This window comes from Dasypus novemcinctus, chromosome 7 (assembly GCF_030445035.2).
Source record: "Dasypus novemcinctus isolate mDasNov1 chromosome 7, mDasNov1.1.hap2, whole genome shotgun sequence".
Taxonomy (NCBI): domain Eukaryota; kingdom Metazoa; phylum Chordata; class Mammalia; order Cingulata; family Dasypodidae; genus Dasypus; species Dasypus novemcinctus.
In genome coordinates, this window is record NC_080679.1 from 109542280 (window position 1) to 109561183 (window position 18904).

At 32.4% G+C, this 18904-nt stretch overlaps 1 protein-coding gene across 1 annotated transcript in view; it reads left to right on the forward strand.

The window, feature by feature from the left end:
- Window positions 1–18904, forward strand: part of LRP1B (LDL receptor related protein 1B) — a 2023931-nt gene that overhangs the window by 1771391 nt on the left and 233636 nt on the right. Inside the window, exon 60 of the mRNA XM_058301027.2 lies at window positions 3787–3986. Coding sequence (XP_058157010.1) covers window positions 3787–3986 — 200 coding nt within the window. The remainder of the gene's footprint in view (window positions 1–3786; window positions 3987–18904) is intronic.

The window sequence follows — 18904 nt, forward strand, 5'->3', positions numbered from 1 at the left end:
TGCTAAAAATGTTTATTGGCTAAACACTTGCTATGTGTTTGTCAATATTTTAAATTTGCTCCGTATATACTCTCATTTAATTCTCACAGTGACTCTATGAGGAAAATCTATTATGGTCCATTTTCAACATGTGAGTAAATTCAGTAAATCCTGATTAAATTGCCCAGGTTCACATAGCTAGTAATGGGTAGACTTGGGATTTGAAACCAAATAATCTGTTACTAGGACCCCACAAAGTACTAGGTAGAACAGAACCTAGTCTACAAAACTAGAGAGCAGAGTGCTTTTTCCAGCTGCGTCACTATCAATAATGTTCTTAGACAAAGGGCATCACCTTTTTTAGTTTCAGTTTATCTGTAAAATGAAGCACTCAGTTTATAGATTTTTTAAGACTGTTGTAAATTTAACATTTTCAACTAAATCATGCTTTGTCCTAAAATTTGAATGAGATAAAAAATCATTGTTCTCAAGGAATTTATCAACTATTTATGAAGGTAAAATTTATGCTCAAGGAATTATTAATAAGCACAAGATTTCTTTCATGCCTCCATCCATCTAGGTAAAATTTATATTCACTCCTTTGTACTCTCATAGTAAAATAGTTTTAAAAATAATATTCTCTGATTCCTTCATTTGTTTACATTCACCATGATTGAATTTAATGATAGACCTCTGAAGGCAAAAACCACATCTACTTCCCTCTGTATCTCTACTACTTAGCACTATCTGGTGCATAACATGGCCTGAGTGAATCAGTATTTCACAATGTTTCCCTTCCAACTTCTGAATGACTTTGGGAGTTATCAGAAATGTTCCACCACTGACTTACTGAGCATGGTTCTCTGATAACCAGGCCTGAGAACCTCCATCATTACTGCATCGTGGGTTCATATGTGTTGTTCGTATGTGCTATTTAATTACATATCTGATAAAGATAAGAAATGCTGTAGCCCATAGGACAAAAGTATAATTTCCCAAAGTGTGTTCCATGGTGCAGTAGTCCTGCAAACTGAGGAAAAATAAAAATTTTCACCCAAAACTATGTGATGAATAAAATGAATGTTCTAGTTCCGTCAGTGAATCACAATGTCAATTAGCATGTAAAGCCTCTGAGAAGTCCTGCAATCAAAAGTGTGATGCTTAGCTTGTTTAACAAAGCATTTCCCAGATATAACTGATCTCGTAACCTACTTTGAAAAATGTGAACACTAAGCAGGAAAGAATTTATGGAGTTCTGAGGGGCAATGTGAATCATAGCCGAATGAAAAAGATTTATGTAATTGAAGATGCAGGAACAAAGAAAACAGTACAATAAAAACATAAAAGTGAAAATGGGGAATACCCTGACTCAAGTTGAATTTCAAACATTTACATAGTGGGTAGTAAATGGAGAAGTATACATGATTCCAGTGATGGCGGCCTTATGGCAAACAGAGAATTTTGGACTTGGAACTCTTACTAAGAATGGTGTATCACATGTTGGACTGGACTCCATAAAATATGCTCTTCCTTTCCTTGATATCTTGTTTCAAAATGATGATATGAATAGTCAAATGAAGAAGTGTAGAACATAGATGAAAATTTAAAATTACTACTATATGGGCATAATTTGAAATTTTTAATTTCAAAAATATTATTTTTAAGTCAATAATTTACAATATTTTTGTTGATAGGATTAAATGGAGAAAAACCTTTTATACTTTTAGGGATGTTTTAAGAGTACATATAAGAACTTATAGAGTAAATGGCTAAATAGTCATATGTCAGCTATCTCTAATTAAACCTAGTGGTTATGCTCTTTTTAATGTTGCAGAAATTATTGAAATATATTGTTTTTAAATTTTTATTTGCTTGTGCACAATTCTCAAAAATGTGACCTGGTTATATATAAGCACAAATAAACTTTATCCTATCTAGTAAATGTGAGAGAAGTTAGCATAATCATATCACATTTATTAATATTTTTAAATTGCTATGATAATATTTTCAGGATTTAGAGGTCAGGAAGACAAGGGGAATTTTTAAATGTATTTCAATAAGATAGACTTACCATGTCATATGTACTTCTTTTTCACCTTGTTTATTCTTTTTATCTGTCCTGTGATAATCTCTAGATTAGCCACATAGCTGCTCCTCCATAAATTTACTAAGAATTTTTCTAGATGTATTTTACAGCCATATGTTTGCTATTTAAAAGAAAAAAAATGCAATTAAGATTTAAATAAACAGAAAATCTAGTCAACTATTGAAGGGCTTGATATTTTCTGTCACTTGATGATTTGGAATTTTCAAACTATGTTCAGATTTAACTAAACATATGTGAACATTGGGTAGCAAATCCAATATTACCCTAAATGAAGTTGACTGGAGCATTGAAAGACTCAAGTTTGCTTTAAGTTTTGACTTTCAGAGCTCTCTTTAAATCTTTAAATTTCTTTAAATCTCTTTATATCTTTTCTCACAAAATTCCGCCTTTTGGTTAGTTAGTCCAAGAGAAGTGTCTCTCCTTTTAAGCATCAGGCTTAATTAAGACTATTAATGATATTTTGCCTAGCATAAAATTTTCTAATTATCTTTATAATCCACCATTGCCTACATTTTTGCATACCCTTATGATGATTATTTATATGAGCCCTATATTTGATAAATGCTTTTTACAAACCCTTAATTTTTTTCCTAAAGGGTGGTTAAAATGTCATGAGGAAAAAATCCTTAAAAAGGAACATTTTAAATTTGTACAAATATACCTATTTTTAAGCCATATAAAATAATTTTTATAACTTATCCTTAGCAAAAAAAGTAAGAATGATGTCTAGGAAAACTAATTGGGTTAATAGTTTTAAATTGTAGAGTTGGAATGTGAAAGGACATTAAATTTCTTCTAATCCATATCTTGAATTATACTGATAAGGAAACACATTCAAAGAGATAAAGTGACTTATCCTGGTTGAGAAAATACCAAGTGGTTTAATGAAATGGGGGAAAAAACCCTTAAGTAATCCCTATCACTTGTCCTTCAGTTATTCTTGACTGGGTATAAGAATTACATTTAATTCAACCTAATTAGTGTTAGTACCAATATTCATATTTTTTATTGCTTTGTTTTTCACTGTCTGAAATTTCCTACTTCCTCTAAAATAATTTAAATCTGTGCTGTCCAATAGAACGTTCTGTTTAATATCTGTGTTGTCCTATATGGTTGCCACTAGCCACATATGATTACTGAACCCTTGAAATGTGGCCAGGGAGACTGAGGAGCAATTCAGTTCATTTCATTTTATTTGATTTCAATTAGCTTAAATATATATTTTAAGTGTTATAATTGACTAGAGGCTATCATATTGAATGAATAAAATGTATACCTCAATAATTTATTTTGAGGTTTTGATAGGCAAGAAACAAAAATAAAATTATGTATTTATGTTGGTAATTTTATTGCTCAAAAATATAGATAACTTTTCAGGGTTCACATGTATCAATTTCAGGCATGCATAATTTTATAATGCTTGTAGATATAGCTTATATATACTATACATATATATACATGAGTTTGTGCACTAGTAAAAGAAAATCTGTTTAAAATTATATGCATATTTCAAATCATAGTACATGTTTATTAAAAAATTGTAAGAAAAGGTTGCATTGAAGTATGCTTCCTAAAAGTGAAAATTCAAAGTGATAATCAAGAACTAATTTGGGAACAGCTGAGAAAATAAGTGAGATATTGTCTGATGTGTTGTTTCCTGAAGATCTGTAAACAAAATGGCTATTGATTTTCTTTCCTAGGTATTTGTATTGGATTGACTGCTGCGAGTATCCTCACATTGGCCGTGTTGGAATGGATGGAACCAATCAAAGTGTTGTCATAGAAACCAAGATTTCTAGACCTATGGCACTTACAATAGATTACGTCAACCATAGGCTCTACTGGGCAGATGAAAATCACATTGAGTTTAGCAACATGGATGGTTCTCATAGACATAAAGGTTGGTCTTGTAGCATAAATGATTTATTTTATCAGTGCATATAAAATATTCATTTAGAAAAAATATACATATATTTTTATTTTATTTTATTTCATCAAACATATTTCTTAATTTAAGATAATTAGAATTAAATTTATTTATTCAGAAATTATATAATTCATGCATAAAAATAATTTTGGCACTGTCAATGCTTTCTCTAATTGTTCTTCTCTTTATAGTTATTTGTAGTAAATGGGTGATAGTTTTATGTCAATATACACGTATCTTATTTGAATTGAAATAGAGATTTGCTTGTGAAGATGAGATTATTACAATCTTGTAGAATTTGTTAGAGTTTTCTTAAAGAAAGCTTAGTAGAAGTATAGATCTTTGTAAAAAGTGAAGTAATACTTTTTAAAAGTTGTCAATTATATTATGTATTTGATTAATTTATTGCTACAAGACCAAATCTAAACAGTAACAAAAATTAACATGAAGAACATGAAGACAACTTTCAAAAGTAGACTAACCTTAGAAAATAATCTGAATGTCAATGAATATAAAATTGCATAGATAAATAATTTTCCTATTCCTGGTTAGTTTCCATAGATTAAAAAACTGTAGGTAGGTGAGAGAAGAAATTGGATATGGAGGGAGGCAACACTAGAATTATGGATGGAGGAAAAGGTTGATGAGAGAAAAAAAAATGGAATAAAGGAATTAAGAAAAGTGACAAAGACACAATAGAGAAGAAAGGAAGGCACAGATATAGATGATAAGGATATGACAAAAACTACAAATTATTTAAATAAACCCTCAAAATATTTTAGATGCAGGTTGCTTTTTAAGAATTAGACATTTCCCCTCAAAAAGAGAGGAATTAACTTTTATTCATCTTTAGTGACCTAATGTCACCTTTGCTATAAGGTGTTTTCATTTCCAAACCTCACTTATATGAGTTTCACAGAGAGGTCCCCCCAAAACCCTACATGTTGGTATAGTTTAGTTTACCAAGCTATAAGCTTAGAACGAAACCCTGAGCAGAGGGAATGGGGAAAGGTTGTAAGGAGAAAGGATTATTAAGTGTCAGGTATGCCCTGCAAATGCAGACCAGGGTGGGACCCCAAGAAGAATCTTCTGATAGCCAGCTGGCAGCATGAAGCCACTGAGTTAAAGAAAGAGCAAGTGAAAGGTACAGAAGTGATACCATTTTATAAATTTGCCCCCGTCCCTCTCAGGTTTTGCTTAAACAAATACATCCATGTAAGAATAAATGCTGTCAGGATACTTTTAGAGGTGCTTTTTTAAGGGGAAGAATAATCGAGGCATGACAAGTGTAGCTGGTGAGTCACTTATTTAGGTGTTGGCATTCCAATTATCGAGATAAAGAAACTCATCAGGATGCTATTTGAGTGGAGAATTATTTAAAGATCACTTTAGGATTTTAATTACAGCAGAAGTAATGTTGACAAATCGAAATCACACTTGGCATTCAGCAGTTATATCTCCCTCAAAGAATCAATAATGAAATGTTCTGCAACATTCTTGGATGATATAATTATAAGTTTTATTGTGGCAACATTCTTGGATGATATAATTGTAAGTTTTTATTATTTCCCCATGTAATCATGAACCTGTCCATTTTTAGCATCTATATTAATTGCTAGGGTGCTGTCAATGTATTACTTTGTGCTAAAATTTCACTGTAAAATAAAATTTATAGAATTTTTGGTTAGATAGGTGAGTATTAAAAATACATAGAAGCAGATATTCGCATATTTCATTTGAGCCTTTGGTGTTTGAATAACAAAATTTGTACTTTAAAAAGGTTAGGTCTATTAGAAATTATTGACTCCATCCCTTACTTATTGTTAAAAAATTATGTCACCTATGTTGGTGATTAGTGTTTTGCGAGACTTAATACAAAATTAAATACATGCAAAGGAAATTTCTTTCAATCATGGTACTGGAGACTTTCAGTAGAGGGACATACATATATAGCAAAGAGAAAAGATTCTAAATTATTTAAAGAGCAAAATATTTGGCTGAAAGATATTCTAGTATGATGTTTTTAAAAGTTTTTAATTTAATTTTGAAAATACCTTGAGTTGCAAGTGGGGAGAAAAGGAAAATGAAAGAGTTGCTACCTTCAAAAATTTCTCCTGAAGGTTTTCTCAGAATGACTAATGAAAAATTCATTAACTGCCTAATCAAGCATCTGCCAATAGCTGAATGCAGGCCAATAATTACCTGGTAGTACTAATGTGCTACTAATTGTAGTCAACCTGAACCTGAATTATGCCAACTCTACAGCCAATGAAAGAAAGAGCCATTCATTAGCCAAGCTTGTTAAAAGGAAATGAATTATTCTACTCTTCACATTTGTCCCTAATAGACATAGAGAAAGCTGTGGCATCCTAGTCTCACATTTACAGCTGGAAAATGACATTTTTTATATCAAAAATGTTTATATTGGTTCTGTCACTAATCTTTTCTTCTCTAAATCAAACTAGTGTTATTCTCCTTTATTTTTTTGTATGTTAAATCTGAAGCCAGTTCATCAGAAGGATGGAACATCCCATTTTGCCAATGTAATTTGAGAATATGAAGGGCATAAGAAAAATTTCAGAATAAAGGAGAAGAGTTACCCTTTAATAGGACTTTTCAGATTAGAAAATTTTTCCCACAAATATATTTTCATTTAAACCATACAGTAATTCCGTAAATGAAGCATTATTTTATTCTTAGTTGTCAATTCCAAGAACTTCTGAAGGATCTGAATCTTGTGATTCAAATAATAGATCAAAGTGCCTCTAAGTTACATGTGCTTTGCAGATTGCTTGAGAGGTTCTATTTCGACTTCATCTGCTACCTCCCATACTCTAAACCATCTGCCTACCAAGTACCTACAATGCAACATATATATATATATATATATAAATTAATTAGTCAATTTGCTAGTTTAGGAACAGTTAGATGCAATTTTAGCTACAATAACCTGTTTCTAATTCATATATATACTGTTTGTTTTTACTATAATTTTTTACTATATAATTTTACTATAATTTTTTACTATTATAATATAGTATATTATATAATAGAGGAGCACAGTAGGATACTATACAAGTTACTGGATCACTGTCAGTTTATTTTATATTGCATCTTCTTTATTCTCTTCTTTTATTTCTCTGATTTATTCCCTTCAGTTTTGCCCATTCATTACCTCTTTCATTCATTCATTTATTCATGAAACAAATATTTAATGACTTCTCATTCTATGCCACAAATTATCCTAGGCCCTGAAATTATAAAGATGAATAAGACAAGTGCCTGTCTTTAAAACACTTACAGTTTAATGGGGAAAAAACTAATATGCAGGTAAACATATACTGCAATGGAGTTAAAGTAATATAAATGATATTGTGAAAGTTTGAGGAAAGCCTTCACTGAAGGGAGGGGATCTTTAGGCACTCCCAGTAAAACAAATAAACAAACAAACCCCCCACAAAACTCTCCATATGGGAAAATGTAAGAAGGATTTTCCCAAAAAAGGTACAGCATATACAAATATATAATAGAGTCTTGAAATAGCATGAGGTTTACACAATTTGGCTTTGACTGGAAGTTGCATAAGAGGGAGAAAATAGCACTAGCAAACAAGGGCAATTTGAGGCCAGATTGTGACAGGACTTGTTTGCTAAGTAATTTGGAATTTATCCTTTAGGTCATAAGAATCATTTATGGTGTTTAGTTGACAGAATTCTATTATTAGGTTTGACAACAGCATGGAAAATGAAAGACCCTGGAAGGGCAACCAATTTGGAGATTGTTAAAATATTTTAGGAGAATATGCTGGAAGTGGTTATAGCTGTGGGAATGGGGATAAAAGGTTAGATTCAATAGATATTTAGCAGATAGAAGAAGAAAGACCTGAAAGCTTAAAACAGCAGAAATATTGGAGGTAGAGTTTGTAAACACTTAAGCAAATGATTTATATTATTATCTAGTTAGCTAAGGGAAAATAACTCGAATTTTGATGATTTATTAGTTTCATATATATTTGTACAATTTTTAAAAAATTAAAAATTACCAAGTCAAATGAGATTCAAGACAAATCTCTAAGTTACAGAGCTCTGTTTTGATGAGAGATACATTAGTTTTAACAGAAGGGTTAGCATCATAAAGAATCGCAAGGCTTTGGTTAAGAATCCTCTAATGTTTCGCTTCCTAAAGGCATTTCAGAACATCTCAAAATTTAAAGTTTTTGAAAGTAAAAAATAAAAAGATTGCAGATAAGGGAATCTCTCTCCTCCTACATTCTCTTAAAATTGTTTGAAGAGAAGACTAGGAAGTTTGAGGATGATCTCTAGATTGAAATATTGTTTTTAAATCTACCTATGTCTTCATATAAAAACTGAATGAACATAAATATGTGAATAATTATATCTTCTTGTAAGTCTATGTATTTGGGACTGAGTCCTCACCACACCCAAACTACAACCCTCCTCAGAAGAGGATTTTAGGCTTTGGAATAGAAGCAATAAACCTTTGCTAGAGTATGAACTTTTACTGGAAAGGATCTCTTCAGACTAGATAAGGCAAACTCTTTCAATATCTTAAAAGAAGTGTAGGAAATCTAAGTATGAGGAGTGGGTTGGGGTGGGACCTAATACCAACCAGTCTTTTACCCAGAAGATAGTAGGTAACTTTCCTGGGCCTTACTTGCCTCATCTATAGAGAAAAGGGTGTTGGTAAAACAACATTAAAAGGGAATTCCAGCTCAAAAATTCTAAGCCTCCAGTTAGGTGGATCAAATAACCCTTTCAGAATCTTTGTCTTATCTCAAAGTTCTAAGCTCAAATTAGCCTTCATTTATGTCTGTGAGACATTGGAAAATCTGTAATGATCAAATGCTTCTTCATTTAACCTTGGTGAAAATCTCAAGTTGCCAACACAATCCCCAATGTCCCTGTAATAGGGTTCTCCAGGGAAACAGAATCTACAGGAGATATCTGTCAACAGTAAGATTTTATAAGTCCCTCACATGACTATGGGGATGCACAAGTCCAGGTTCCACAGGCAGCCTGCAAACCAGGGGCTTCAATGAAAGTCCAATGAATGTCTTTGTTGAGTTTCTGGGAAATGTCTGTGCAACGATGAGCTGGGAAACAAAAATCTTAAGTCCCCTAAAACACAATTACTGTAAAAGAGCACATGTATCTCATTGAGTCCAAATAATTATTCTTTTGTTTAGGGGAGTTAAGGGAGCATTATTAAGTAAAAATATTACTTAAAATGTGCATCCTGCTTTAGTGGGACAGTTTGATGTTATATTTGCTATTTCCAAAGTATATCTTCTGCCTATTGAAAAACTATTAAATATTATTTGGAGATACTTCACAGAATTTCTGAAATTTGACCATAAAAAATACTTTTGTCCTTGATTGGATGCATTCCAAAAAGTAATGCCTTCCCTGAGTGGTTCTGCTACAAAACACAAGCAACAAATACCTCTAAAAAAATATCAGCAATAACTTTGCATATGTATCTTAAATTAAAGATTCAGGTTTCTGTTAAATTAAAAGACAATTCTATTTAGAATAAAGATTCATTCTGACTACTTGAATCAAGTATATAATTCAGACTTTGAATCATTTTCTATTAGTTATGCCAGTGAACTTAAGATATCATATGTAGGTAGATTCTTGACAAAGAAAATGCTGTGTGAACGATAATATTAAAAGAACAAGCTTTAAAAAGGTATGTTTGACCTTGAATTTTTGAATGTATTTATTCTACTAATTTTTTCTTGCAGAATACCCTTAGGTGTATTACTAATTGATTTAACCTTGTGTTAAATCACTTGATCAAGTACATATTTTATCTAGCATACTGGAAAAATATGTGCTCATAACTGCTAATGTGAAATGTAATAGTTGGGGATGATTCTAAACCGTGTTTTGTCACTGAACTGTCCTTTATTTTGTGGAAAAATTGTTTAAAATGTCATGCAATTTTTGTTGACTCTGGCTCTTCATTTACGTCAATACTGTTTCTATACCCCTAGACCTGAAGAGTCCCATGCTGAATTTGTCAATATTATAGTCTAATTCTTGTTTGTTACTGCTCTGGGAAAACAGTTTGTGTTTTGAAGGGGCAGTATGTTTGAATTTAAAAATCCAAATCATAGCCCATGCAGTGAGAGTCTAATTAATGTTGGAAAAAGAATCTAATCACAGCATGCCACCAGTGAAACAGCATAAAACATATTTAAAGGGTTTTGTTCTGAGGGGAGAACAAAAACACCAATGAAGATGAAAGGAGTATTTCGTGTTCATGTAACTTGAAAGTTAATAGCTTTTGTATTTGTGTCTTTAGAAAATTTAAATATCCCCTGAAGCCTGCCAAAAGAAAAAGAGGGGAGCAAAGAAACAATTCACTCACCCCCAATTTACAATATTACAGTGGCTTTATTTTGGAGTAAGGTAATACATTTTAGTGCTTTTGAAAAAAGAAAAAAAAAATCCTTATCCTTCACAGTCCATTACAAAAAGTAGACTACAGGAGCTATTTTATGTCAACAGTGTTGATGTGCTGCTGTTTACAATACAATAAAAGTTAATGGAAAGAAGCAAAATACAATTCAGTTACTATAGAAATATTCCTGAACCTGTAAAATAGAATTGAAATTAAACACCATTTCTAAAAAGTCTGGGAATATCAGTGTCGATCACACCTTTCAGGGCTTTTCTTGAATCAAACATGTTAGGTTATATTGCCAATATCATGTAATTTTTAGAATGAGGAAATTTCAAGTATTGCCCTGCTATGAGTTTTCTCAACTCTCCACAATCCGATCCAACCTAAATATGAGGCAATGGTGTATATAGAAAGGTTGAGTAGACTGGTGGTCAATAGATTTGGCTTGGGGTCCAGGTAACTCTAATTTAGGCAAGCTGCTTTACTTACACCGTGGTTCAATGCCATTGAACTTCTATTCAATCAGTGATTTTCTGACATTTCTTATTTGAGGTTGGAACTGGAGCAGAGGATAATTGTTCTTTCAATATCCCTACTTATCTCTACTGTTCTTTGGACAACCAGAGACATATTTGAAATGCTCGTAATATATTACAGTCTTCTCTGCTTTTATAATAGAATCATACTTATGATTGCAGGAATGTGGGAAGACAAGATACCAAATTCATATAAAGGGTTCTACTTGAAATCGACCCAAAATCAAAATACTTATTAAAGGCTTTAGTTTTCCTCAGGACTCTTTGACAAACATTCCTTAATGTACATGTATTTGAAATATCATGCCTTTTATATTTAGTATCTGCTACCCAAGGTCAGAAAACACATTTCAAAGTACATGTGAAGGCTTGTGTCACCAGCAGAAAGGCCTAGAAAACTTCAAAACAACAGGAATATTCTCTGACCACGCAGGTGAAGCAGTGTTTCTTTGTTCGCTATCGAGATTGGAGACAAGCATCAATATTAGGGGAACGTTTCTTTTTAGGCACAGACTGGTTTGCAAATGAATATACTATAATCTGCCTAGTCTGTTTCAGAAATCTTCACGTTCATTAGAAAAGGATAAGCAAAAGGTGCCTTCAGGCTCTTAATAATGACTTTAATCTAAAGATCTCTAACTATATCTTTAATTTCCATATTTTGCCATTATAAATTACATTCATTTTTGAAAAAGCTACGCATGTAAGGGACCCCTGTAAACAACCTAATCAATGAGGGTCACAAAATTTTAATTTGAATTTGAAGAGTATGGGTATATAAAAGGCAGCTTCATATATTAGCCTCTCAACTTATATCTGCTATGCACTATGACATGTATAGAATATAAGAAATTTATTTTTCATCCCTCTCAAGATTTCATTGAGGGACGCACCTTTTAAAGAAACATGGTATTTTTTTATTGGCAAAAATTTAATTTTGAATATTCTGTCATACTATTTGGAGATATTGGCTATTCCCAGTGTTCTTGTCACTTCTTGATGCTTTTATTCAATTTAAACAATGGTTTTATGATCTATTTGCCTGCAATTTTGTTGGTAATACTGTTACCATTAAGCAGTGTGGCATTAAACAGCAGGCAGGAAAAAGGTTCATGGAGGCAAACATTAAAGGGAACACTTCTAGCCTGTTATAGATGATTCAGAGGAAATCGTAATAAAAATTCTGTAAACAATAACACTGCTAAACAATCGCAGTGCATAATTATTGACAAAGAACAAATGTCCTTGGCCATACAGTTACATAAAGCACCCTGTTTTCAGTAGGGTGTTTGTAATTAAAGCTACCAAATCAGCAGTCACTCTCTGGAGGTTAGTGTCCTGTGGCCATTTTCCTACCCACTCTCTCTTCTCTGTTACTCTTAATAAACTAGAAGCCTATCCACCTGTCTAATGACCCTGTCATGAGTCTCCCACTTTCTATGGCCTGCTAAGCCACTTACTTCCACCATCTAATTTTATCATCTTTTGCCAGCCTGTTTACTCTTACCTCATTTTTTCAATGCTGTGTTTTCTGTTTCCTCTCTTCCCTTTTGGTTTTCATGTTCTGTTCCTTTCATTCATACTCTGTCTTCTCCATATATCTTGCTGTACTATATATCCTTTTAGAAAGAGATGGGGAAAATTGTGTCAGAATCTCTCCAAAGTGAGAACTATTGCACATCCTGATCCTGTCTTCTGCAAACAGAGCTATTTAGCCAAGTTCAATAGTTTGCACCATATTGCCTAAGGAATGATGTCATTAGTGGTTTTTGATCAGGAAAGATAAATGTGAGATGAAAAATTACTATAAATATTAATGGGTGGAGGTTCCAGTTGTCCTACCTTTACCCCTCTGCCCTGTTCAATCTGCTGAAGGCTGACTTCTGTAGACTCCAGCACTAAGGTCCTTTCACATTCTGCCTTCAGGTTGGTTTTAGTCCATGGGAGGCATTGGGAAGAGATTAGATGGTGAATAAAGGGAGAAGTTGGAATATTTGTTCTTCCATGTTCTTTCTCTCCATGCCCTACCATGGTGGTTTAGCAGCAGCTGGGTTCCTCCACCCATGGCGACTGCTCTCACTGGGTGGTTCTTTTATATTATCTACAGCTCTCACCAAGTTTTAGTAACAGAAATAGTAAATAAACAATCCGTCCAAAGGTTCCTAAATTTATGTCCACACCTTTGTAAATAATTCCATTATTAAACTCTCTTCAGTTATTATGTGAAATGTGTTCTCTGTTTACTGCAGAAGCCCTGACTGAAAGGGAAGAGATTAAAACAAGGAGAAAAGTTAGAGAAATTTTGCAATTTCAGGTGTGAGGGGATTCAGAGACTACTTGGGTTAATGGCACCAAGGATAAGAAAAATGTGAGAGTCAAAATATATTAAGAAGCAAAAGATGATAGGCTTTAATGTTTCATTTGATGTGCTTCTTAATTTTAAAATTTTAAAAGATTAACTTGTTAAATATAGAGCGAGGGACAGATTGATCGTAATGGATCAGTTTCTTTTTTTTTTTTTTTCCTTTTCTAAACCCCATTTCAACCTCAAAAAATAAAAGAGACATAAGGCAGCTTAACAAATTATGAAAGCATTACATTTTGTTTTCATTTTTTTAAATTGAAATATATCATTCATACATGAACACATATAAACAATAAGTGTATAGTAAAGATTGTGAACTTACAAAATAAACATTCATAACATCACACAGGGATCTCATACATCGCCCCTCCACTAATTCTTTGCATTGGTGTGAAACATTTGTTACAAACTGTGCAAGAGCATTGTCAAAATATTACCACCAACTATATTCCTTATCTTGCATTTGGAGTCTTTTTTCCCCAACCCATAGTATTTTTAATAATCCTGTCTAGGCACATCAGGTATTTCCTTTTGAGCAATACATACAAATCAATAAACTCAATTTATTTTATTAATAATCCTTATTCCTTCATAAAAAATTACTGAATTTAGAGACTGTATCCTATGAAGTTTGTTTTACTTTTGAAAATATTGCCAATGTTTTTATAGTCATCTTTTTTTTTTATTAAAAATTATAGGGGTCACTGAGTAAGTGTAAAATTTCAAACATTATTTAAGTCCTTAACGTGTATATTGAAGTTCTCAAGAAATAAGGGGGAAATACAGCATTGCTAGTGAAATTTCTACTAAATACTAACTTATTGGGCAAAGCCATTTCAGTCTGCTGGTACCCAAATGTTATGTCCTTTCCATAACACCAACGATGAGATTTTAACTCAACAAAAGATGACTGCTGTGTTATTGGTGCATTTTGTGCTTAAATATTTAAACTAGATTAGTCTGAAATATAAAATTAGAATGATATTATCCTGAAATATGCTTGTTTGGTATAATAAAGGCTACACAAAAAATGAATAACCAAGAGTATTGTAATAGATTATCTCTAGCTGTGAGGCAAACAGTTATGTCTAAAACATATAATGGATTGCCACTTTTTCTATTTATCATAATTACTAAGAGCTTTAGCAGAATAGCATCCAACTTGACTAAAAGGGAAAAACTCCACAAAAGAGTAATTCTTTGATTTATTTTTTACCAAATATCAACTCCTTTCTTTTTATATATAGAGTCTATGAAATAAAAATTAGGAGCTTAGTGCTTGAGTGGTATGCTGGAATTGGGACAATAAATAATGCTTGTGTACAGAATAGAGACATAATGACAGTAAGCAGCTTTAAATAGGCTTTAAATATATAATAAGTACCTGTTAACCAGCAGCCCACACAGCAGTTCTGTTTTTTCCATATTTTTTGTATCTACTGAATACCTATAAACGAAAGGTTCCTAAATTTATTTTCCACATTTCTCTTTTAATTAAGCAAACAGTCTTATATATGAAAACTGGTCATATTATTTTTCTCTTAAAAAGACAATCATCATCGTTTTGAGAAAACACTGTGTACTTTTTCCCTAAACTTAACCATAACCCAGTATGGGTAAGGATTTGTTAAATATTCTTTTTGTACCATCACATTCCATGTTTATTTTTTGTCAGCTCCACTCATTGCCAAATTACATTTCAAGACATTTTTCTTGTTACTCTGTTACATAGAAATGTGTGTGTATATATATATACATATATATATATATAGGTGTATATGTATTATATATACATGCATATATACATACATACATATATGCATATTTATATACACATATATATGTATTCCAATGATATTTTGCTGTCATATCTTAAGGTAAATAAATAGGCAAACAAAAGAACATTTTTTTCTCATTATGAACCAAAACTTTTTGTACATGTGTCTCCCAAAGGGATATCCTGAAGCTTTGTCTCAGAATACCTTCTCATTTAATCTCAACATGGATTGAACTTTTCATATGTTGATGGAAAAACAAACAACATTCATTTATTTATACTTATCACTTGACAGATAATATAAGACAATTTTTTTCCACAGAACGTTAAGTAGATAGTCAATAACTCTTGTATACAGATTTAGTTTTCTAAAAAGGAGTCATACTATCATTTTATGAGCTCAAAACCAAAAAAAGCAATATTTGAAGGTTATTTGGTTTATTTGTTTTGTATTCTCTATTTTGCTTGGCCTGCATTGGCATTGTTTGTGATATTAAGGGAACTTGTCATAATCTTTTGGAAGAGTAGTTTGTTGGACCCATCATAGTGTTAAATGTGTGGGACTAGATTTGCCTTTAGGAACACAAGTTGGTGTCTTACTTTGCCTGTTTTCTCTAGAATAAATATTCTGGCAATTATGTTTGATGCTGTTTGGGAAGTAAATGTGTTTGTCAAATGAGCTGGCCTGGAGTGTGTATATAAAGTTAGTAGTGGCAGTCCTGTTCTTTAGTACCTATGTCAAACCAGGAACTGAATCAATCAGTTGGTCACTTTGGACAAATGGACTAATTTTCTTCACTTTGGCCAGAGTTTTCTTTATTCTCTGGCATTCAACTATCTGCCATCCTTGAAATAAGAATTCCCTTTTTTGATCTGCATATGTTTATGATGATTATCTGATCCTCAGAAGTTTCTGATGGGTAATCACTACGAGCTTAGGAATAATAAACTTGTCCAGTAATTCAGTTTTCCCAAGTCTGGGAATCATGCATTGCAATTGCAATCAAGTAACTTAATCAACTGGCTTTCATATGAAGCTTATAAAATTAACCCCAATGATTTTTTAAACACTTCTTTTTATTTTATTTTTAAGGAAGCCTTAGATTATCTAAGTGTTACATCAAAAATATAGGGGATTCCCATATACCCCACACCCTCCCTCTCCCACACTTTCCTTCATTAACATCTTTCATTAATGTGGCACATTTATTGCAATTGATGAACACATATTGAAGCATTGCTACTAAGCATGGTCTATAGTTTACATTATAATTTACACTTTGCATTGCACAATTTTGTAGGTTATGACAAAATGTATAATGGCCTTTATCTGTCATTGCAATGTCATGCAGGACAATTCTGATGTCCCCCAAATGCCCCAGGTTACACCTGTTCTTCCCTCTCCCTCTCCTCAGAACCCCTCATGGCCCTTGCCTTTATATCAATGATAGAGGTTCTTCCATTGCTAGAATAATAATTTCTTCTCAAAGCTGGTTTTCTTAGAGACAGTGCTAGTATAATAAAATGATTGAGAACACAGCAACCATAGAAGCAGACTTAGATAAATACCTTCAATCACCATTTACTAGTTTTGCCCCACCCCCTTTAGTCAAGTTATTGAAGATTTCCAGACCTTAGTTTCCTCATCTGAGGAAAGTGAGGGTTAGTACTGCATAAGAGAATTGTTGTGAGTGTTAAATGAAATAAAGTGTATATCTTTTCTTTTTAATATTTTTTTCTTTATTTTCTTTTAAATGCCACATTCAAAAAATATGAGGTTCCTGTGTACCCCCTAGCCCCTAACCCCACTCTTCCCACATCAACAATCTCTTCCATCATTGTGGCACATTCACTGCACCTGGTATATATATTTTGGAGCACTGCTGCACCACATGGACAGTGGTCTACATTATAGTCTACACTCTCCCTCAGTCTACCCAGTGGGCCATGGCAGGACACACAATGTCCAGCATCTGTCCCTGCAGCACCACCCAGGACAACTCCAAATCCTGAGTGCAGGGTTCCTCAATCTCGAGTAATTGACACTTTGGGACTGATAATTCTGTTGTTGGAGCAGAATCACTTCTCCCACCCTGTAGAGATAACCACTGGCCTAGTGCCTGGCGTGGAAATGCTTAAAGATATCAGCTATAGTTCCTCTTGGTTAATCGAAAAGATTTTGCTACTTTTTGAAATGCTCATAAGCACTGTTTTAAAATAATCTCCTTTACACTAAGATGTTTTAAAGCGAAGATTAATTTTTAAGCCTGTATTTAATGATGCAATTTCTTTCTTTACATGTAGAGAGATCTGAATCGAATGTTTTTGACACTTTCACATTTTTCCACAAACTTTTTTTTTTTTAATTTGGAAACCTACACAAAAGTTGAAAGAATGTTATAATGTTCTTCCCAGTTGTTAATATTTTGCCATATTTGATTTATCTTTCTGGAATGAACTAATACGGCCTAAGGGTGAGGATGGAGATAGTTTATATAAATAGTTCAGTCATGATTCGTTCTGACAGTGTCCTTCTCATCCTTCCTTACAAATCTACTTATCATTTTAGTGATTGACATGATTTATAGGAGGATATAAATAATTCCATTCTGAAAACTTACAACAAAAGTGTGCACTTCTGGATTTTTCTTGAGTTTTACATCTTTCGAAAGTATAATATCTGTTCTGAGAAGGACTCCTGGTGAGACTATATACTATTGATAGTAATCAATGACTTAAAATGTCATATATTTATAGTACTCTCATTTTATTTCCTTTTGATTCATTTATTTTCCTGAGCTGCACTGAATTCTCTCATCATAATTGGTCTATCTCAGTAAAAATCACAAATAAGTAGATTTAAAATGTCTATTTCTATTTGGCAATATAAATATACATAGCATCTTTTAAAATAAGCCTGTATAAATCCCTAGGAAGACTGAATAGTATTTGAAATTGTGATAGATTTTCAGTTACTATTAAATGAGGAAGATGCCAAGCATTAAATCCGTCACTGATTTAATTTTTAAGAAGGGTAGATATTAATGGAGTCACAATGCCTTTTTTCAGTTGATTAACTTTCTCTCGAAATTTGTAAAAGTCAATCTGAAAATTAATACAGAGAAGTATAATATATATATATATATATTTATACAAATTAGTGAATTTCTGTTTTCTTAACTTCTTGAGTATGTCAAAATTGGGAGAAACTAGAAGCACAAAGAAATCTGCATTACTATTTAAAATTCTTTAACCTCAAACCACCAAACAGACTTAGAACATCTTATTTGCCTGATAGGACTTTAGAATTTCTTGAATGAAAAATTTCGTTAGTGATTCTCAATCAACTGTTTATTTTTATACACAGTCCTATAATGGAAGTCCAATTATAAGACAATTTTAATCTTCACTTAAGCAGTTTGATTTTTAAATATTTATAATCCATTGTTAGGTTTAACTTCCACACTTACTTCCCTACACCTCTATCCTAGTTCATCTCGTAAGTAAAAATACTCATAAAATCTCAGTGACAAAAATGTTTCATGGTAGTGTCATAGTCACTGTATAGTTTCAGGTAGATACACATCTCATACTGAATATAGGATTTAATTATTTTAAATGTAGAAGAAAGCAATAAAACGTGGCCTTTAGATTTAAGGGTTATGTGAAGAACAACTAGATGAAGATTTTACAGATAGCTAGATAGCTGGATTCATAGATAGATAGATAGATAGATAGATAAGATAGGTAGGTAGATAGATAAATAGATAGATAGATAGAT